The sequence below is a fragment of the Myotis yumanensis genome, unplaced genomic scaffold (genome assembly GCF_028538775.1).
Source record: "Myotis yumanensis isolate MYYU_CA2020_CCGP unplaced genomic scaffold, mMyoYum1.0.hap1 SCAF_8, whole genome shotgun sequence".
Taxonomy (NCBI): domain Eukaryota; kingdom Metazoa; phylum Chordata; class Mammalia; order Chiroptera; family Vespertilionidae; genus Myotis; species Myotis yumanensis.
Window position 1 is genome coordinate 30562204 of NW_027223759.1, and position 23388 is coordinate 30585591.

The following is a 23388-nucleotide window of genomic DNA, read 5'->3' on the forward strand; positions in this document are numbered from 1 at the left end:
CTAGAGCAACACAAAGGGAGCCCCTCTTGCCAAAAGTATGTTAGCAAACGTGGTGATCCTTGCATATCTAACAGGTAAGAAAAGGTGTATACTGTTGTAGTTTTAATTTGTATTTCTATTATCCCAAATAAGGTCACATTGGTTATGTGTTTATGAGTCATTTGTATTTCCTTTTATGAGAAAGGGTTGTTCAAAACCTTTGTCTATTTTTCTATTGCCTTATTTGTCTATTTAAATTATTTGTAGAATGGTTTCATCACAGACATTTATCTCATATGCTGTGAAAATATTTGTCACTTCCCATGTTTTCTTCTAGTATTTTACTTTCTTTTTTCCCTAGTATTTTATATTTCACTTTTCATATCAATACCTTTGATCCACCTAAAATTTATTTTAATATAAGGCATGAAGTGCTAACACAATATTTCTCCAGGCAGGTGGTTATCCAGTTGTTCTCACACCAGTCTGTCTTTCCTCCACCAATCCAAAGTGCAAAGTTTATTATATAGTGAACTAGAGGCCCGATGCACAAAATTCATGTAAGAGTAGGCCTTCCTTCCCCAGGCTGCCAGCACTGGCTTTCCTCCAGCTGCAGGCAGGCACCCAGAACCAGGCTTCCCTCACAACCCTGGTTTTGTCCAGAAGGTCATCCGGAAGGCTGTCCAGTCTAATTAGCATATTGTGCTTTTATTATTATAAACTAGAGGCCTGGTGCACAAAATTCGTGCATGGGGGGTGGGGTCCCTCAGCCCAGCCTGCACCCTCTCCAATGTGGAAGTGTTGAAGGAGCTAGGAGAGGAAAGGACAGGAAGATCCTGGAAATGAGGGGATGTGGGACCCGTTGGGGGATATCTGACTGCTGGTTTAGGCCCGATCCCGCAGTTGGACATCCCTCTCACAATCCGGGACCTCAGGCTCCTAACTGCTCACCTGCCAGCTTGCCTGATTGCCCCTAACTGCCTCTAGTTGCCTGCCTGATCACCCCTAACTGCTCCCTCGCCAGCCTGATCTCGCCCCTAACTGCTTGCTCCCCCATGCCAGCCTGATCTTGCCCCTGCTTGCTCCCCCGCCGGCCTGATCACCCCTAACCGTTTGCTCCCCTGCCGGCCTGATTGCCCCTAACTGCTTGCTCCCCTGCTGGCCTGATTTTGTCCAGAAGTTGGATGTCCAGAAGATGTCTGGCTGATCCAGTCTAATTAGCATATTACCCTTTTATTAGTATAGACTAGAGGCCTGGTGCACGAAATTCGTGCACCGGGTGGGGGGGTTCCCTTTCCAATCTGGGACCCCTCAGGGGATGTGGGATCAGGCCTAAACTGGCAGTTGGACATCCCTCTCACAATCCGGGACTGCTGGCTCCTAACCACTAGCCTGCCTGCCTGCCTGCCTGCCTGCCTGATTGCCCCTAACCGCTTCTGCCTGCCAGCCTGATCACCCCCTAACCACTCCCCTGCCGGCCCAATTGATGCCTAGCTGCTCCCCTGCCAGCCCAATCGCCCACAATTGTCCTCCTCTACCGACCATCTGGTGGCTGCCATCTTGTGACGATGTGGGGGCGGCCATCTTGTGATTACATGAGGGCGTCGCGCAAGGGCCACCTAGGCTTTTATTAGTATAGATTCTCAGGTACAGTTGGGTCTATTTCCATGCTTCCTATGCACCCGCCTATTTGAGACCTTCTCAATGGTCACCTAAATGGGTTCAAGTTTCTCATATATTAAAAACAAACAAAAACAAAAACCTCTCCTTCAATCCTATAATCCTCTTCAGCTACTGCTATCTACTCTGACCTTCACGGCCAAGCTCCCTGAGAGTGTCTACTTTCTGTCTCTGCATTCTCATATGCTGCTCACTGCGTAATTCACTGCAGTTAGCTTGAACCCCCCCACCCCCCATCAATCTATAGTCCGGATGAATGGGGGACTCTGGGCTATTTTTGGTCCTTTAGTTCTCTATGCAATTCTGACCAGGTTCAGTCAACATATTCAAAAGGAACAGAATGTGGCTCAGGATATCCCTTTTCACACAGTTCCCAGTAGGGAGAACCAAAAGCAAGGGACCAGTCAGAAGTCAGTTTAGCCACAGTTGTTCCAAGCACCTTAAGAACCAGTGGAGCCCTAACCAGTTTGGCTCAGTGGATGGAGCGTCAGCCTGCAGACTGAAGGGTCCCAGGTTCAATTCCGGTCAAGGGCATGTACCTTGGTTGCAGGCACATCCCCAGTAGGGAGTGTGCAGGAGGCAGCTGATCTATGTTTCTCTCTCATCGATGTTTCTCTCTCTCTCCCTTCCTCTCTGTAAAAAAAATCAATAAAATATATTAAAAAAAAAAAAAAAAAGAACCAGTGGAGTCTGCAGGGGGAGTGCGTGGTGGTTGGTGGGAGGGCAGCATATTTGACTTCCCATCCGTAATCCAGGCCACCTGCCTCAGAATTTTCCCCATTGCCAGTTCCCAAGCAATGCCTAAATTAGTGTTTGATGAAAGAACTAGGGACTGTAGCCTAGTCAGGTTGACACATTCAAAAGACCATCACAGCCCTGACCGTTTTGGCTCAGTGGATAGAGCGTTAGCCTGCGGACTGAAGGGTCCCGGGTTCGATACCAGTCAAGGGCATGTACCTTGGTTGCGGGCACATCCCTAGGAGGGGGTGTGCAGGAGGCAGCTGATCGATGTTTCTCTCCCATCGATGTTTCTAACTCTCTATCTCTCTCCCTTCCTCTCTGTAAAAAATCAATAAAATATATTTAAAAAAAAAAAAAAAAAAAAAGACCATCACAATCCGGCTGGTGTTGCTCAGTGGTTGAACATCAACCCATGCACCAACAGGTTGCTGGTTTGATTCCTAGTCAGGACACAGGCCCGGGTTGCAGGCTCAATTCCTATTAGGGGGAGTGCAAGGGAAACTAATTGATGTTTCTCTCATTGATGTTTCCATCTCTTCTTCTCCCTTTCTCTCAAATCAATTTTTTTAAAAAAAACATTTAAAAAATGACTATCATTCAGTTTCACTTTTTTGTTTTATTGTTTGTTTTGTTTTTTTAAATATATTTTATTGATTTTTTTACAGAGAGGAAGGGAGAGGGATAGAGAGCTAGAAACATCGATGAGAGAGAAACATCGATCAGCTGCCTCCTGCACACCCCCTCCTGGGGATCTGTCCGCAACCAAGGTACATGCCCTTGACTGGAATCGAACCTGGGACCCTTCAGTCTGCAGACCGACGCTCTATCCACTGAGCCAAACCAGTCAGAGCTTTTTGTTGTTTTTTAAAATATATTTTTATTGATTTAGAAAGAGGAAGGGAGAGGGTAGAGAGAAAGAAATATCTACCAGATACCTCCTGCAGGCCCCTACTGGGGATGGAGCTCCCAACCCAGGCATTTGCCCTAATTGGGAATTGAACTGGTGACCTCATTTATGGGTCGACTTTCAAACACTGAGCCACAGCAGCCGGGCCAGTTTCACTTTGAATAATGAACATAACAGGATACAAAAGCCAGGTATTTTTGTGCTGAAATTTTTTTGTGAATGGAAGAATGAAACCAGCAAAACAGAAAGGGCATGATATGTCCTAAAAGTGCATAGAGATGAAGAGGGGTTTTATGTAAGAAAAGCTCAATTCAAAGAAGCTGGAACACTTCCAACACTTGGATTGGCTATTTCACAAGAAGCTTTTATGAAAGCATCCTCTAAGATTGGTTACCAGAAGCCAAAGAAAATCTCCCATGTCAGAGTGTCAGGACATGCACACACATTATGGAGCCACTTTCTGGATTGAGTCAAAAGAAAACATTGGAAGCAGTTCCCCCATCAAATGATGTAATGTGTAGTAGAAGAGATGACATTTATTTTAACACTAGAAGCCTGGTGTATGACATTCGTGCACTGGAGGGGGGTTCCTCAGCTTGGCCTGAGCCCTCTTGCAGTCCAGGACCCCTAGGCCAGCAGACGGACATCCCCCAAGGGGTCCTTAGCGCTGTCGCGGAGGCAGGAGAGGCTCCCTCCACCGCTGCTGCGCTCACCAGCCGTGAGTCCAGCTTCTGTCTGAGCGGCACTCGCCCTGTAGGAGCACACTGGCCACCAGGGGGCAACTTCTGCATTGAGCATCTGCCCCCTGGTGGTCAGTGTGCATCATAGTGACTGGTTGTTCTGCCGTTCGGTCGATTTACATATTAGCCTTTTATTATATAGGATTTTAAAGTAGGTCTTTTAGGAAACAGCAGCCTCATTATTCCCCAAAGAGGCTTTTGCTCATGCTTTTGCTCATTATGGACATGCTGACGCTACCCAAGAATTCTTACTTTGTAAATCGCCTTTGGAAACTACAAAGGCTGTCAACATTTTGGAAGTGGTAAAAAGGTTTTTTGCCAAATAAAACTTTGCCTGAATAGAAAGGTTCATTCTCTGAGCAGATGAGCCTCCTGCAAAACTGAATTTGCAAATTTAGCGATAAAGAAAGCTCCCCTTGTCATTTTACATAGATGTGCATGGGCAACAAAGACTTTTCCAACATCCTAAAAGATGTTTTGTTAACATTTCTAAAAGTCATCGACTTTATCAGAAGCAAGTCTCTCAATCATTGCATTTGAAAAAAAGTTTATCAGGAAATGGGAAAACAGTCATTTGAAGTGCTTCTTGGTGACTTTTGAAGGACAAGTTCTAAGGCATTTGTTCAGACTGACAGCAGAAGTCTTTTTCTGAAAGAGGGAGAAAGCCCACTTCTGGAAAGACTCTGAAGAAAAAAACTGTATTCTTAGGTTACCTTATTTGGTGGATACTTTTAACCATCTAAATGACATGTCTTCCCATTTGAAGTTCTGAAACAACCATTTTGATCTCCTAGAAAATCTACAAGGTTTCTTGGTAGTGCTGTCCACATACAGTGGTTCTCAACCTTCCTAATGCCGCGACCTTTTAATACAGTTCCTCATGTTGTGGTGACCCCAACCATAAAATCATTTTCGTTGCTACTTCATAACTGTAATTTTGCTACTGTTACGAATCATAATGTAAATATCTGATATGCTATATGTGTTTTCCGAGGGTCGCGACCCACAGGTTGAGAACCGCTGACATAGAAGAAAATAGAGCCAAGAACAGCCTTGCAAAGATCAAGTGCTGGGGAAGCACTTTACCTAAGGCGCAGACACAAAACACTATCAATTTCTTTGCAAAGAGAATTTTGACACCTGAAAACACAACTACAGGCTAAGCACGAATCTCACCTACTGTCCTTATTTCAAGGATAGTGTCTGCTTCAGCTTCTGGTATTGTTTGTCCTTCAACATCTCCAAAAGTTTTGTCCAGAGTTTATAATTATCAGCAGAAGGGTTAGTCTGTTAGAAGCCAGTCCACCATTATCAGAACCAACTCTCTAACAGTATTTTAAATGTCAATACATTTTATCTAATGCATCAATACATACGATTCTATCACAAAAGCTGTTCTTAAATATTTAAGTAACTATTCTAATAGTTTTCCCTTGTAATTTTTTTTTTTTTTTTTTTTTTTTTTTTGTAATTTTTTTTTTTTAATGATTTTGAGACCTGGCTGGGTGGCTTAGTTGGTTGGAGCATCCTCCCATACAGCAAAAGGTTCCAGGTTCAATCATCGATCAGGGCACATACCTACATTGTGGGTTTAACCCCTGGTTGGGGCAGTACAGAGGCAACCATCCTCTCTCTCATTGATGTCTCACTTTCTCTTTCTCCCTTCCTCTCAGGAAAAAAAAAAATGTCATTGGTGAAGATTAAAAATAATTTTGAAGACATTTATTCTAAGAGGGGTTCAAAGGTTTTACCAGACTCCCCAAACATTCCCAACACAAAAAAAAATATAAGAACTTTATACATTAGGAATCCCTGGCCCTAAGGTCCTCTCCCACTGCCACCATAGGGTTCCCTGCAGTCAAGGGAAGCAGTTTCTCCAGGGTTCCTTCATTCATCACCAAGTACCTGGTATGTGTCAGGTACTGTTCTACACCCATAGGACAGAATAGTGAACAAAACAAAGTCCCTTCATTCAGTTTGCCAGGAACATGTTCATGTTTCCATGTAGAGGGACCAGCAATGAACCCTCTAGGGCTGTCTTCTGCCATTATAGGTTACCTGGCCTATAAGGAACAGACATTGGTTCATATCCATTAATTGGTGAAAATCAGTTTGCTGAGATAGGCCCTAATCCCAGGGTTTATTTTCCTTCCCTTTCCACCTCAGCCTGCTGTCACAGAGCCACCACTCTGGTTTGTCAGTCCATCTTTGAAGGGTGGAGGAGAAGGGGTTTCAGGCAAGGAGGGATCATCTGTCAGATTCTCCAGGGAAGCCATAAACTGGAGGAAAGACTGATCACTGATTTGCAGCCTTTGATCGGCACTCTTAATGAGCACGAGGGGTAGGGATATGAGGACTGAAGCCACAATGCTGAGAGCCAGATTGTGGTATTTCTGTTTGGCAATGAAAGGAAGAGGGAAATAGCTTGGTGGAGGGAGGGCCAGGGGACAACCTCTTTTTGGAAGAAGAAAGATTTGGGCACTTCTTAAAGCTGAGGAGAGACAGAGATTGAGATACAAGGAGATAGTAGACCATAGATAAAAGGGTAACGCAGAGAAAGAGCACAGAAACATTCAATGCATTTTAGTTCTTGGATCCAATTGGAATCCACTTAGGGCAGTGATGGCGAACCTATGACACGCGTGTCAGAGGTGACACGCGAACTCATTTTTTTTTAAATATATATTTTTATTGATTGTTTACAGAGAGGAAGGGAAAGGGACAGAGAGCCAGAAACATCAATGAGAAACATCAGCTGCCTCCTGCACACCCCCTACTGGGGATGTGCCCGAAACCAAGGTACATGCCCTTGACCGGAATTGAACCTGGGACCCTTGAGTCCGCAGGCCGATGCTCTATCCACTGAGCCAAACCGGTTAGGGCTGACTTAGGGGCTTCTGCAACATCTCTCAAAGTGTCTTGAGTGGACTTCCTGCAGATTCCCAGGCCCTGTCACTAATCTGAGAGTATTGAGCTCAAAATCCACTGGCCTAATCTTCAGGGTTCCCAAGGCGTTTCCACATCCTTGTGGATATGCTGCCACCTGCTGGAAAAATGACAAAAGTAGCAACAACCATTTCCTGAAAGGGACTGCTTTTCTAAAATGGCAGCAAGCCCTCACCCAACCCACCAAATCAGAAACCAGACAGGTATCAGGAAGACCTGTGATGTTTACAGGGCTTGACCCTAAATGCAAGCCCTAGCACTCCTCTCCAGCCCTGCAGGGTAATCACGCTCCATCCTCACCTTTTTTTAAGAAAATACTTTTATTTCAGAAAGGGAGAGGGATAGAAATATCGAGGATAATCGTTAATCTGCTGCCTCCTGCACACCCCCACTGGGAATTGAGCCCTCAGCCTGGGCATGTGCCCTAACTGGGAATCTAACCTTGGCCTCTTGGTTCCATAGGTCAAAGCTTAACCACAAAGTCACACTGGCTGGGCTTCTACCCTCATCTTCATTTAGACCAGCATACCTCTGGAGTTAACAGGATTGGGCTGTTTCCATCCCTTAATGGGAAGGAAGTAGCACGAAGAACCTTAACTTTCCTGCCCATATTGAGGACACGGTATCAGCATTTATCTATCAGAGACCAACTCTAATGGCAGGACAGGTATCTTATAGTACAGGCCCTACCCTAGCAGCCAAGGCCTCCTCTTGCAATTATCAGGTCAGGCTCTAGCCTTCTTTACCTTCCCTTCAACAAGGTAAGCCCCCAAAACCCTACTCCACGTTTCCAAGTCAGACAAGCATTGAATAAGCCCTGACTATTGGGCCTGAGCTAGTTGCAATCCTACTTCATGCTCCTAAATTCCCAAATTGCCTATTACACTCTTAGGCCTGTCAATAGTTGAGCAAAGCAGCCAAGCATCTGATTGGGAGAAGGCCCGAGTCAATGTTGATGGGTCCCTGGAGGCCCACAAAGACCCCTCATAGGCCCATGACAGTTTAGGAGGGATTAAGCACCATTAACAAAACAACTTTTGATATTTCAATTCTAACTCCACTCAGCCTTTTGAGATTTAACCATGACATGCTTGGAATTGTAACTTTTAGTCTAGGAAAACACTGGCTCCCAGCTCATTTTGGTTTCCCTATCAGGACAGACCTCCCTTGGCAGCACCACTTTCATTAGCACTGCCATCCTCCAAAAGCAAGACTTGTCTTGCTCTTAAATCCTTAGTACTTGGAACAGGACTGGTAAGTGGTTGATGTGCCACATGGCTTAGATTTCCACATCCCACCAGAAAAAAAAAACTACCCACTTACCTTTTAGGTTGGTTTCCTTGTAAGTTTATTGAATTCTACCAGTATTGCATTTTTATTAGTCTGATTAGTAACCAGGTAGTTAAGTCCACCTGCTTTTAAGAGTTGGTCAATTTAAAAAATCTCAGCTGTGCCCTAGCCTGTTTGGCTCAGTGGATAGTGCATCGGCCTGCAGACTGGTGTCCCAGGTTCAATTCCAATCAAGGGCATATGAGTTGCAGGTTCAATCCCCAGTAGGGGACATGCAGGAGGTAGCTGATCAATGATTCTCTCATCATTGATGTTTCCCTCACTCCCTCTCTGAAATCAAAATATATTTTTTAAAAACTCAGCTGTCACCGGGGGTACTTTAAAACTTTTCCTTGATTTCAGAGGGAGAAACATGAGAATCATTGGTCAGTTGTCTCCTGCATGCCCCTTACTGGGGATCAAGCCTGCAACTCCAGCATGTACCCAGACCAGGAATTGAACTGTGACCTCTGGTTCATACATTTTCACTCAACCATTGAGCCACATCAGCTGGGCTGGGGCACCATTTTTCAAGTAAATTTATCATGTCAGTCCCTTGACCCTAGACATCTCATCAGCCTTTAACTTCTAACAAAAGTGTGTGTGTGTGTGTATAACAGGGGCAGGGAATGTTTAATAAGTCAGTTAGAATGTCTGGGTACTGCACATAGTGCAAAACCAAAGGCCTTTCTTATAGCTCCACCTAAGGTTGCTGGAAGATAGACCAAAAAATACCAGGTCCATCATCTATTGGATTGGTAGCTTCTTCCCCAGCCTCACAGTCCCCATTGGTCCATCCATCTGACATTAGTCACTGACTATTCCAGAATCCATACTCTCAGCGTGTATCTAAGGAGGCCTAACCAAAGGGCTCCTGTTCCTCTTTCCCGAGCTTGTCAGAACATGCTGGCCTCCCAAGAAGCCAGAGGAAACTTCCATTTCACCAAACTTGTGGCTGGAGCATTTGAAACCTAAGCACCAAGCATTTTCATCAGGGGTGGGATGGATCTGAAGTGGGTTTACCATGCTCCACCTTCAACAATATTCCAGGAGAAACACTCTAGGAAGTACAAGTCTGGCACCAGAGTTTAGGACTTTTAATTTGTCCCATAGCTGCTGAAGCAAAATTATGATAAAACATTCTGCTTTCCTTTATATCCCAACACACACAAAAAAAACTATTTGTAGGAAAAAAATGGTTTTGTACACGGGAAGAAACAATATAAATTCAAAACTTACAGATAAGGGTTAGCTCTACCACTCATCTCTTTAAAAAGTTTATACGAATATCCAGTCAAAACCAACAGGTTATCTCCTTTGAAATGTTATCTAAATGGATTTCCAAGTAGACCACAGGACTGTATACTGTCTTGGAATGTCCTTAGAAGGCTCTGTCATTGATCAGGTAACAGAGTAAAAACACCAGAGTCCTTTCTTTTTCAAATGGAAGAGGGAAAGACAGGGATTAGAAGAAACTAATCAAACTTCGTCTTCTTTCCTTGTGGCTTATGGTCTCCCCCTCCTCCTCTGCCTCCTCGGAAGCCTCCTCGACCTGAAGGAAGGGAAGACATCATTAAAGAACAGGTGCAAAGCTGCCAGGTCTCCCTCCCCCAGTGATAGTGACCACTGATGAGGACTCCAATGATCCTTACCTCCAAAACCTCCCCGGCCTCTGCCACCAAATCCACCTCGGCCTCCTCTGCCACCGCCTCTGCCTCCAAAGCCACCTCTGCCTCCACCACGACCCCCGAAGCCACCTTCACCCTTAGGCTTGGCCCAGTCCAAAGTAACTTTGTTTCCATCAATTTCACCATCTTCCATGGCCTCCTTAGCGGCTTTGGCATCTTCCTCACTGTTGAAGTCTACAAAACCAAACCTAAAACACCAAATAAAATTATCCATTATAAAGCAAAGATATATGGAAAATACACTCGAACTTCATTCATTCCAGAAGGTTCTTCAGAAATGGAATCATTTTCCCCACTAGAAATGTCAACTGAATCCATTCCAGACCACTAAATGATTCTGTTTTAATCTTTCTTATACATAATACATGTCTAACATATTTTATGTTATATAAACATGTTTATATAACATGTTTTATATGTTATATAAAACAATATGTTACTTTTATGGAACCACCCCTACTGGCTTTATTTACTTATTTTAATATATTTTTATTATTGATTTGAGACAAAGGGAGAGGGAGAGATAGAAATATCAATGATCAGAGAGGATCTGGGGATCAAGCCCACAACCCAGGCATGTGCCCTGATCAGGAATCTAACCGTGACCTACTGGTTCATGGGTCGATTCAGCCTTAACTAGCCTTAAATCACTTTCAGCACACGTTCCACTGGTGCAGCATCTTCTTTCTCAGGGATCATGGCCTCAGCCAGCTGCTTTTCATTTATCCAAATCAACAACAGTTTTTCTATCTCTCCAATTTCCTGTGATGATTGTTTTTCGAGCACTTTCACACAGCAACATCAGCACTCGTTTTAAAATTATGCTAAGCTTCCATTTCACCAGCAAAACACACAAAAATATTCACAGCACAATTTCCTGAGATGCTAACAACTAGAAGTTTAGAGGAAAACTGATTTACATTCTCTCCTGTTTGTGGCCTGAGAGATGCTTTTTGTCATGCTAATGTATCAGCATAAAAGGGTTATCAGGTCTAGATGAAAGGGCCTAGAACTGCAGTTTTGTTATTAGAAATATTTTTTTCTGTGAACAAGTTGGTCAAGAACAGAACAGTTTGAGATGGGAGACATTTAAGAACTGAGGTTTGACTCACATATTGGACATGGATCCCCTAGAAAGTAGCCTTGCTCAATTGAGAAAAGACCAAAATGGCAAGAGTAGCTCTCTCCAGAAAGTTGAAACTGGGTTTACTGACAGCCTAAATGCAAAAATGTCTCACAAAACAGCAGAATATACCTCTGAAGACAGGAGGCAAAATAATGCTAGCTCTGTGAATTGTCTCTTCTTCTCGTGCGAATCCATAAACTGCCACAGAGCGACAGAAAGGAGCTCATTGAGAAGACACATTGGATGAGAGGTCCCCACTCAGTGGACACTGTACCCTATTGCACCTTACCCTTTGGAAGAGCCCGTCTCCCGGTCAGTGACTATCCTTGCCCGGACAGAGCCATCAAATGACTCCTTCAATGTCTCTTCCGTAGTCTCCTCAGACAGACCTTTGACAAATAGAGTTTTGGATGGCTCTGGGGAAGAACAAAAAATAATCATTCATAATGATGACATGGATTTATGTAATGTTTAGAATGACCACTAGCCAAGAATGCTTGTTGTATCAGAACCCTCAAGTGTCTCTGAGAAAAAGGTAATCTTAGACAACTAATATTTAATGAAATCAAAGGGCTTAAATCAACTGCTATCTCAAGTCTACTTTGACCACCAAAGCAGGCAGGAGAGCCAACCCAAACAAGTGAGACAGATCTCAAGCAGGTAGCTACAACCACCACACAGGGCAGTAAACCACAGGCAAATCTGTTGCTCAGAGCTGACGTGGCTGGATCAGAACTTGACTATCTAGAGGAATTTTCTTGGATTTCATCAATTATTTCTCAGATAATCAGTCATCATATCCAGTGCCATTTACTCAGCAACAACAGAAAAAAAAAAGTTCACCTCTAGATCTGACCCAAGTTGAAGCACGGCACTGAGGAGAGCTATCCCCCAACCACAACACCCTGGTAATTGTAACTTACGGCTTCTTGCATTAGGTGATCCTCTGGGTCCTTGCAATTCCAGCCTGATTGCTCTGCCCTCAATTTCTCTTTTATTACAGGAATTTAAAGCTTCTTTAGCATCTTCAAATGAAGCAAATTCTATAAATGCATACCTGAGGATGAACAATATTTAGAATAAGTTACCAAGCTCATGGCTCCTCTGCAGTCGTATCTGATGCCATAAGCCTTTTCTCCCCCCTCGAGCAAATAAATGAGGCTCTTTATTTTATACTGATTTGTATAGCTAAAAATGATTCAGCTTCTAACAGACAGGGTTACAGGATTATATCTATTCAAAACACTCCTACAGCCAATGACTGACAACATAAAGATACAAATTACTATACCCTTTAGATTTGCCATTTTGGTTCTGGGGCACTTTGATAAAAGTTGCCTTTTCAAATACTTCCTGAAGAGTTTCTTCTGTTGCACTGTAGGAAAGGTTGCTTAAAACCAGAGTTTTTGATTCACCTACAAATAAAGAGATGCCAAATTAAAACTGTGAAACAGTGGTTCGCAACTTCAGTCACAGCTCTATCTTGTTCTTAAGAATTTTTGTGCTTAGGAGAGATAACATACTAATGTTGATGCAGATAGAATCCCATTCCGAGTGTCTCAATATACTGAGTACCTATAATGAACTGTTATGTCTGGCTTCCTTCCATTCCTGTTATTCAAAAGTGTAAGCTGACTACTGATCTATATCTTCCTAGAACAAAACTCTAATTTTAAAATTTACATTAAGTATAATTTTAAAAATGTACATGAAGTCATTCAAAATATAAAACATACAAAGAAGTTAAATTTGTCTATGTTCTAATGCAAAATGATTTCATATAGCTCTCATTCAAAACACAGAATTACTATTACAAACAGAAGCATAACTTGCTTAACTACATCTACACTCAGTCATTTTATATCAAATTCAAAGATGCAAAGGATTTCGCTCCATCAATTCTAGAACCCTATAGGAAGCCTATAAATTCTTACCACTCCAAGTGCTGTTCTTTCCACCTCTATGGTCTTGATTTTGACCTTTCTCTCCAGTATAGTACAGAGAAATGGATCGCCCATCTATTTCTGTCCCTTGCTTTTCTTCCAAGGTTTTCTCTGCATCAGCTTCTGTCTTAAATTCAATATAAGCAATCCTGCAAAAGGGTGTTTTTTAAAAAAAGGAAGAATTTGCTTGATTTTTAAAACCATATTAATTTTTTTAAATTATATTTTTTTATTTCAGAGAGGGGGAGAGACAGAAACATCAATGATGAGAGAGAATCTGACTGGCCACCTCCTACATGCCCCACACTGGGGACTGAGCCCGCAACCCGCTGGCCTCAAACGGCGACCTCCTGGTTCACAGGTCGACGCTCAATCACTGAGCCATAAAGGTTGGACAATCATATTAATTTTTAACACAAATAATTGCCGTTCCTTACAAAGCATGTACTATACATTTTGTAATCCTTTTTTCACATTAACTCTTTTAAAATCACTATAAATTAGACATTATCCCGATTGTACAGATAGGAAATCAAGGCACAGGTTATATATTTGCCCAAATCACACACATAGGAAAGTTGGGCCATTCCTTTTATAAATTAGAATCACATTGATTTATAAAACTCTTAACATTCCGATAGACACAAAACATACCCTTTACTTTTTCCATCCTTGCTGACTAATCTGATCTCCATAGCATCTTCAAACACTTCTTTTAATTCGTCCTGAGTAACTTTATAAGGCAGATTTTTTGCCAACAGTGTTCTTGCATCTCGATCTAAATTTTAAAAAACACAAAATGAATTGGATGGGTTAAAAGGCCTTTCTCCTTACCTCCAACATACTGACCAATAGAAAAGTTCTGTTTAATAATTTGGGGTCCTATAAGTGTACAAAACAGACACCAATAGTATGGCAATACAGCAGTAGCAAGACACAAGCTCCTGTCACACCCAACATCAAACTATGTGCTGGATACTTGGAACTCAACCTAGTAGGTGCTTAGCAGTTAGTTTCAAAAATGTATTTTCGCCCTAGCTGGTTTGGTTCAGTGGGTAGAGAGCATCAGCCTATGGACTGAAGGATCCCGGATTTGATTCTGGCCAAGGGCACATGCCTGGGTTGTAGACTTGATCCCCACTGGGGAGCATGCAGAAGGCAGTGATCCAGGATTCTTTCTCATCATTGATGTTTCTCTCTCTCCCTTCCTCTCTGAAATCAAAATATATATTTTTAAACATATTTTTATTGATTTCAGAGAGAAAGGCAGAGGGAGAGAGATGGAAACATCAATGATGAAAGAATCATGGATTGGCTGCCTCCTGCACACCCCACACCAGGTACTGAACCATGACCTCCTGGCTCATAGGTCAATACTCAACCACTGAGCCACACCAGCTGGGCATTTTTAATTTAAAGTCATGAGCAGCACTGGCTGGTGTGGCTCAGTTGGTTGGGCGAAGGCACAAGCCTGGGTCGTGGGCTTGATCTTCCAGGTGGCCGATTGATGGATCTCCCTCAAAAATCAATTTAAGCCCTAACCGGTTTGGCTCAGTGGATAGAGGTCAGCCTGTGGACTCAAGGGTCCAAGGTTCGATTCCGGTCAAGGGCATGTACCTTGGTTGCGGGCACATCCCCAGTAGGGAGTGTGCAGGAGGCAGCTGATCAGTGTTTCTCTCTCATCCATGTCTCTAGCTCTCTATCCCTCTCCCTTCCTCTCTGTAAAAAAAATCAATAAATATATATATATTTTTTTAATTGATTTTTTACAGAGAGGAAAGGAGAGAGTCAGAAACATTGATGAGAGAGAAACATCAATCAGCTGCCTCCTGCACATCTCCTACTGGGGATGTGCCCGCAATCTAGGTACATGCCCTTGACCGGAATCGAACCCGGGACCCTTCAGTCCCGGGCAGACGCTCTATTGACTGAGCCAAACCGGTTTCGGCAGTAATATATTTTTTTTAAAAAATCAATTTAAAAATCTTAAAAAAAGAGTCATGAACACACATGAAACATGACAAAGTATAAGAAAGATACAGAAATAGTCAGGATTTGATCTAGTTCCAGTGAGGAAAGATCTCCCCTATATTAGAGTATGCCTGTACATCTAAACAATTATATAATTTTTTAAATACATTTTTATTGATTTCAGAGAGGGAGATTAGAAACATTAATGATAAAAATCATTGATCAGCTGCCTCCTGCACGCCCCACATTGGGGTTTAAGCCTACAACCTGGCCATGTATATGCCCTGACCAGGAATGGAACCCTGACCACCTGGTTCATAGGTCACCGCTCACTGACTGAACCATGATGGCTAGGCTATATTTCTTTTGAAGGTTTTTTTAAAATTTAGGAAAAGAGGCATCAATTGGCCTGCACACATCCCGCCACCCCGCGCTCCCCTCCAACTGGGGGAATCGAGCCTGCAACCTGGGCATGTGTCCTGACTGGGAATTTGAACAGTCAATCTTTTGGTGCATGGGATGATGTTCACCAACTCAGTCACACTGGCCAGAGCTAAACAGTTATTTTTTATTAGTCCATTCTTGCTTGCTGACAGGAATTTCTAGAACCAGCAAATACTGCTAGGCACTACTGTAAACATTTAACATTCTAATTTATTTAATCCTCACAACACTGGGGGGGTGGGGAGGAGTAATTATTTAACCTGGCCAATTAGTCTAGAAATGTATCAATGAAGGAATTAGCTCTCAGTATCAGTTACCTAAAGCAATACATACCTTTTTTACTGTCTTTTCCCTTTGGTTTTTCTAGTTTAATTTCATTGCCAAAGACTTTTAAACCAGTGAGTTCTAAGGCTTTTTCCAGGTCCTCAGCAGATTCAAAATCCACATAGCCAAACTTCCTTTAAGGTGATAAGGCAAAGGATAAAAATTATTTTTAAAAAAACAGAAGACCCCTCATTAACATGTTATTCTAGACAAACAGCAACACTAATGCGATGGGGCAAACGGATTAAGTTAAAAAGCACCATACTCTATTAGCAAAATTAAGACTGAAAACTCAGGATACAGACTGAAGTGTAAATACCAAGACCTGATGCAGATCCACCTCTGAGTTTGTCTTTTTTAAAAAAATATGTTTCACTGACTTTCCACAGAGAGGAAGGGAGAGGGACAGAGAGCTAGAAACATCGATCTGTTGCCTCCTGCACACCCCCTACTGGGGATGTGCCCGCAACCAAGGTACATGCCCTTGACCGGAATCGAACCTGGGACCCTTCAGTGCGCAGGCCGACGCTCTATCCACTGAGCCAAACCAGTTAGGGCATGAGTTTGTCTTTATTAACTACACTGCTCATAACAGCTAACAAAAGAACTTGTTAAAGCATCAAGGTAGGAGAATCCTATCTGGTTATTTGTATCTAATAGTTTCAAATTAAATATTTTTAAGAATAAAAACTCATAGCTTATTAAAAATTATTTTGTGCTATATCAAAAGTTAAGGGAGATTATGGAAACTCCAATTGGGGAAGGTCATACAATTTAATAATCTAAGTAACACTTCATTAATGTCTCAACTTTGAAGACACATTCATGCTTAAGAGTAAAGTACTAATGTTCTAAAAAGGGAGGGAAAAAAGCATTAGCAGACCCAGGAGTACAATGGCTTAACTCCCCATACCTACCTCGACACACCAATTCTGACATCCACAACAGCAAGATCGTTCTTAGCAAAAACATCACTGATACCCGTTTTTAATTCAGGAGCAGACTTGCTGAAGTTCAGGTTTCCAACAAAGAGATTGAAAGCCGTAGTCGGTTCTGTGGCTGCAAAAAAATTAACTCAAATTAATCTGATTTATAAAGTATGGGATGAATTTGATTTCCAACGTAAATTTCTATACAAGCACATCAGCATACTGCAATGTAACATCAGGTTTCAGTATTAAGTCCCTTTTTTGTTCATCACTTGTGCTATTAAGTGCAAATCCCTCCCCCTCTCCATTCTGACAAGTTACCTTCCACTTTCTGTTTCTTGGCCTCAGGAGCAGCTTTCTGTTTGGCCATTTCCTTCTTTCGTTTTCCAGGTGCTTCTTTGACAGGCTCTGGACAAAATTTCAAACAATCTGTGTTATCCATAAGTAGCCACACATATTCAGTATCTTCTTTAAATAAAACTCATACCAAATCACTTTAGAATCTAGCTCAATTACCTTCCTCCTCCTCCTCCTCCTCCTCCTCCTCCTCCTCCTCATCCTCGTCTTCATCATCTTCATCGTCCTCTTCATCATCATCATCATCATCATCATCTTCATCGTCCTCCTCATCTTCATCCTCAGCTGTGCTCTTAGCCTTCACAGGAACAGCTTTTACAGGAGCTTTCTTGCCTTTGGCTGGTGTAATCTCCATTGGTTCTTCTTCAGAGTCTGAAAGAGAAGCGACCTAGTCAAAAACTCAAACAATTTATCCCCAAATCAACATTAGTTCCAGATAAATCTAAAGGGAAAAAAAATACATAATACAATACTGTGCTTAGTAATTACAGCAAGAATTAACAGATTACTTGGAAGCAAAACCCTACATTATAAAAACTACTCATAGAATGTGCTGTGTTAAACATTTTCTCAGGGGCAGGCAATCATTCATGGCTACCACCCTAGTATACAACCAGCATGGAGAATCCCTGGGAGGATTTTTATCTAACCCCCATGGTGTCATGGAAGGAGTATGTCTGTATGTTGCCCACCCACCCCACAATCTCACCCCTAATGTACCTTGCAAACAAGAATAGAGCCCAAGGACTACCAACAGAACGCCTTACCATCTTCTTCGTCATCATCCTCATCCTCATCCTCGTCTTCGTCATCATCCTCATCATCTGAGGCAGGAGCAGCAGCAGTAGCTTTCATCACCGCTGGCTGAATTTCATCCTCATCTTCATCCTCATCCTCCTCATCGTCATCATCCTCCTCTTCACTGTCATCATCATCTTCCTCATCACTATCTTCCTTCTTGGCATTCTTGCCGTTCTTTGCTCCCTTGACTGGGATGGCTGCTCCCTTCTTACCAGGAGTTGCTACCAATGCTTTGCCTGGTGTGCCTCCCTTCTTACCAGGTGTGGCTAATGCTTTGGCTGGTGTAACTGCTGCCTTTTTGGCAGGGGTTGGCACAGCCACTGCCTTTTTTCCAGGGGTGACAACTGCTTTCTTGCCTGGTGTGGCAACGGCAATCTTTTTTGTTGGGGAAACCATCACCTTCTTTCCTGGAGTTGTGGTAGCCTTCTTGCCTTTTTTCTGAGGAATGATAATCTGTAAATTAAATAAAAATAAACATGAGTCTATTTTAAACTCAAAAAGTGAGCATTGGTTCCCACATAAATGAGTGCTAAATTCTGGCACTACCTCTGGTTCAAGACCACATAGTATTAGGTATATACTAGCATGTTAAGCTATAGCATCATGTTACATGTCCTTCTCTGTACCTATGAAATCACAGTCATTTTCAGGTAAAATATCCAATCATAATGAACCCTTAACACTTCAAATACCTCTGGACCCAGACTTGTGAATTTCTTTACCTCATATTCTAATTGCTTCGGCTTTGGCAAAGCTCTTCACCTCACCCAAAAGTACCCAAATGCAGTCTAAAAATAGACTGTCTGGATCTCATCTGCTACTGTGTGGCCCTAGGAAAGATTTTTTAAAGCCTCAACTTTTTTTCCTCTTCTGACAATGATAACTAATGTTATATGTTGTTTTAAGGATTATGAATTAATTTCTGTAACTAAAAGTTCTGTTAAGTGTTATTAAATCATTTGGGGAGGTGGTATAAAGTTCACTGAAAGCTCAGTATTAAGACCAGAGATAAAATAAGTATCAATAGGCTGGACAGTCCTTGCAAAATTAATATGAAGAGTGAGCAGTTAGCTTGATAAAAACGTTATCTACATTCAAGTCACACTCAAAGTTACTTCTTGTTGACCACCAGTTTTATCAAGTTATGTGTTAAAATAAGACTTGTAGTTGTCTTTACAGTAAGCAACAGTAGCCAGGAGTACCAGAGTGTCATTGTCAGCACAAAGGGAGCTGGCGTTCCTCACTCCACAACATTATAAAATGTGACTAGTGTTACAAAACTCATACAAATACACAGAGACCTGTTTGGTGGCTAGAAAAGGAATCTGGTAAGACTGATTTCAGACCTGAAAATAATGCTCAGCACCACCACATACAAGACAGCTAGCTGTCCAGGCTGTTTCCTCATCTAGTATGTGGGGCTAGCATGTTGAAACTGGAAAAATGATTTAATACACCATCATGAGGAAGAGGCTCTAGCTCTTTTCTCTCAAGCTCATCCAAATACTTAGCCTTATAGTAATTTTGACACTCAACCATTTCAATAAGGCATGTATGAAGGAATACAATCTTACCTTTGCCAGTATTCTCACATACAACACGACTGTACATGACTCTGCATTAAATTGTACATAATTACCTCTTCTCCACTGCTTTCATCTTCTTCATCTGACATTTCCTCATCTTCACTATCTTCTTCTACCTCCTTTGGAGGAGGAGCCATTTTCTTGGGGTCACCTTGATTTTTACCAGCCTACAACAGACACGGTCATTAGCACGTTGCACCTCCCACATTTCAGGCCACTCACATTTTGCTCACATTCTTCATATAGTACAATGGTCATATCCCTTTCTCACAACCCACTTTTCATTCTGTTAATTACAAATAACATAAACCAACCCTAGGTAAAAAGACAATTTCAAAGAATCATCTCCCTCTTCCTATTGCCTTAAGCCCACCCATTTTAAAATTTATACTTCCAAAATCTACTCTTACATCAGGCACAATTTCTTAATACTCACTAGCCTACAATGGAACCATTTTAATGGCAACAACTCAAAACCTCACCTGGGGAAAACTACCTTAAAAAAACCCTTTGATGATGGCAGTAGAGGTGTCCTAACATATGGTGACAAGAGATTTGACTGTATAGTGAACACGGGGTGCAATACACAGATCTTGTAACATAGAAACCCACACCTAAAACCTGTATGGTTCATGTTGACCAATGTCACCCCAATAGTTTGAGAAAAAAAGCCTTCAGTAAATTCTGGCACCTTATCCCACCACTCCTCTTAAATTAAATTAGGACAACATTAAAGAAAAATCACGTCTTTAAGTATAAGACCATTGGTCTTACAATTTTCCTTTCCCGGGGAAACCCCGCCCCAGGGCCACGTGGGGCCATCTCCACCATGTGCGCGCAGCCAGGCACAGAGAGCACGCGGCGGGGCCTCCTTCCGGGGTCCACCTCATAGTTAAGATCCTATAGGCCGGGGGCCTCCAAATGAAGAAATCCCGCCGCTCCCCACCTCACGGAACGGTCCCCTCCGGAGACGCCAGGACCCACGCGGCACGGCCCACGTGGCGGGCCGCCCGCCGAGGCACGTGCGTCAGGAGGCGGTGTCCCGCTCGCACCCGTCCCAGGAGTTTGGCCTCATCCCTCTACCGAGGCGCAGCGGCCCCTCGGGACTACGCTCAGCCCCGAGGTCTTTTCACGCCGTTTCAGCAACACCTGCAAGCTCTCCACCTCGCCAAAAAAAGTACCCAAAAAACGCGAGACCTCCGCACTGCTCACGCGAGACTTCCCGCAGCATGGCGCCCTCGAATGCGCCTGGGACGGCGCGCAGGCCCTCCTCCTCGCGGCGCCGCGCGCGCGCTCCTCAGAAAATAGGCCTCGGCGTCCGTGATTGCGCGAGGAAGGCCTCTTACCTTTGCGAGCTTCACCATGGCGGCGGCTTATGAGGGTGGAGTGGGTGGCGGGTGAGTGGCGCAGATGTGCCCAGAGGAACCAAACGGCGTCGATGGCGGCCGCTGGTACTGAAGAACCGGAGCGCGTACGTCTCGCTACCAGCTAGAGCTCGAGACTGAGGCGAAAGACTGAGCCTGCCCAGTAATCCCCTCTGGAAAGGCGACGACTGTGCCCTCGTGACTCCACTTCAACCAACCAGAGTTTGCGCTCATCCCACGAGCCAATTGCGAATCTCTATCGGGGACGTCGCGGGGCGGGGCCTGAGCAGGAGTGGGCGGGCCAAAGCCGCCAGAGGAGAGGGTGGAGATTCCGTTTCGGCGGCCTGGGGGGAGGGTCGCTTTGTGCAAGGCCGACGTTGATTGGGTGGTGGGCGCGCGGTGACACAAGCGCCCCTCCGCGGAGCCTGCGCCTTGGGACGGACATTTTTTGGCGCCGCGTGTGTCGATCTCGGGGGGCCGTGTGGGTACCGGCCCTCTCCTGCTCCGGGTGTGTCGGGATCCTGTCGACTCCGGCAGAGTTTTTCGATATCCCCGCCCCGCACTTCATGCTTAGCCTCTCGGCTGCCATGGAGAAAGGAATTCTCCCATATTTCCTCGATGAGCCCGAGACCTGGGTTCACAACGCCAGAGTGGGAGGCCCACCTTAGCCCCGGGTCTGCAGGTGATGCCTTCCCGGGCCACGCGCCTAAAGTTGCCTCCGGAGAGCTGTGCGTAAAGGCAGCCGGGGCTAGTGTGGGAGGCAACCAATCCATGTGTCTCTCTTGCATTGATGTTTCTCTCCCACTCTCCCTCCCTTCCAATCTCTGAAAAGAAATGGGGAAAATACCTCCAGGTGAGGATTGAAAATAAACAAACAGTTCAAGCAGGGAACTGGTTCCAAGGTTAATAGAATTGCTGAGAAGCCCAATGGGACCTAAGACACAAGCAGGAAGTTGCTGCCACCCACAGACGACCCCTTTCCAGGGACGAGGAAACCGGGCCTTGGGCGCCAGTGAAAGGACCTGGCCGTGGCCTTCTGGAGGCGCCTGAGAAACTCAGAGACGCGGGGCTCAGCCCTCAGCTCCCCGACTGTGCAGTGACCAGGGACCCCTGAGCCTGCAGGAGGGCGGGTCCTGGGCCAGAGTCACCGCCCCTGACTCCCCTGCTACACCTCCCAGTCCAGCCCCTGGTCAGCTTCCCCCTCTCCCTCCAGGAGGCCGGGCCCTGCTGGAGAGGAGTCCTGCCTGCGATGCGCAGGCCGGGGTTTCTAACCGTGCTGCTCGGCAGCAGCTCGGAAAACCTTCCAGGAGCTCCAAATGGATCTGGCCTCTGGTTGCCATCTCCCCAGCATCTATTCCCTGTCTTCTCTCCAGGGATCCTCGCTTCTCGCCCTCCCCCTCCCCCAGCATTTACCCATTTTCCACTCCACGGGGAGAAAGCAGACCTCCCCGGGTGTTCCCACCTGTGGAGTTGCAGACAGCCCTGGTCCTTACCTGTCCCCTCCAGGCCCGGGAAGCTGGAGTCTCTAAAACAGCGGTTCTCAACCTGTGGGGCGCGACCCCTTTGTGGGTCCAACGACCCTTTCACAGGGGTCGCCTAAGACCATCAGAAAACACATAGATAATTACATATTGTTTTTGTGATTAATCACTATGCTTTAATTATGTTCAATTTGTAACAATGAAAATACATCCTGCATATCAGATATTTACATTACGATTCATAACAGTAGCAAAATTACAGTTATGAAGTAGCAATGAAAATAATTTTATGATTGGGGGTCACCACAACATGAACTGTATTAAAGGGTCGCGGCATTAGGAAGGTTGAGAACCACTGCTCTAAAACAATGTTCTTTCACTGGGGACAGGGGAGCCTCTCTCTGCCTCACCCTCACCCTCCTCCTCCTTTCCTTCTCTTGTTCTTCACCAGAGCAAGCTGCAGGGAAGAGGAGAAAAGTTGCTGCCAGTCCCTCTCAGGACCCCAACACCCTCTTGGTTGCTAGCCCAAAGGACACTTGTGAACCTTCTCTTTCTGCACCTCTCTGTGGCTTTTTCCTTGACCGTGTCCTCCATGGAACATTTCCCCTGCCTCCTTTCCCTTCCTCCACCCTGTAACTTCCCTCCTTGGATAATGCCCTTGACTCTGTGGTCTCAACTCCTTCTGTATATACCCCTACCTCCTGCCCTCTGCTTGGGGCACCTTCTCTGGCAGCAGCCGTGGCTCCACCTCTCAGTGGAGAGCTGCCGCCGCCGCCCCCCCCCCCCCCCCCATGGTGCCCAAATGGTGTTCTCTCCAGGAGCAACTTGCCTCCTGGGATCCAGAAAGCTCCCTTTGGTGTTCTGTAACTCTTCACATTCAGAACGTCACAAACTGAGCGTCACAGCTTCTTCCACCCGAACTGCCATTTTTCATATCTCGTTAAATGAGACACAGCAGCCAGCCCTCTGTGCCAAGAGCCGGATGTTACCTTAGACCCAACCTCTCCCTCTACTCCCACAGCAGGGGCTTCCCAAGGCCTGGCCTTCGGATG

At 44.5% G+C, this 23388-nt stretch overlaps 1 protein-coding gene and 3 non-coding genes across 4 annotated transcripts; all 4 read right to left on the reverse strand.

Annotated features, from left to right (window-relative positions):
• Positions 1–9403: 9403 nt before the first annotated feature.
• On the reverse strand, positions 9404–21005 carry NCL (nucleolin). Its single transcript, XM_070422381.1, has 14 exons — positions 20838–21005; positions 19545–19658; positions 17872–18358; positions 17264–17476; positions 17069–17155; positions 16736–16877; positions 15828–15952; positions 13734–13857; positions 13071–13228; positions 12428–12551; positions 12060–12193; positions 11426–11552; positions 9975–10198; positions 9404–9874 (listed from the first exon to the last, which is right to left on the reverse strand). Exons 1-14 carry the CDS (start codon positions 20853–20855, stop codon positions 9798–9800), a joined length of 2154 nt encoding a protein of 717 aa, XP_070278482.1. The 5' UTR covers positions 20856–21005; the 3' UTR covers positions 9404–9797.
• LOC139015877 (small nucleolar RNA SNORA75) lies at positions 11238–11372 on the reverse strand. Its single transcript, XR_011472527.1, has one exon. It is a non-coding gene; the product is annotated as a small nucleolar RNA SNORA75 (small nucleolar RNA).
• On the reverse strand, positions 11861–11939 carry LOC139015882 (small nucleolar RNA SNORD20). Its single transcript, XR_011472532.1, has one exon. It is a non-coding gene; the product is annotated as a small nucleolar RNA SNORD20 (small nucleolar RNA).
• On the reverse strand, positions 16957–17026 carry LOC139015881 (small nucleolar RNA SNORD82). The gene has a single exon (XR_011472531.1). It is a non-coding gene; the product is annotated as a small nucleolar RNA SNORD82 (small nucleolar RNA).
• Positions 21006–23388: the final 2383 nt, after the last annotated feature.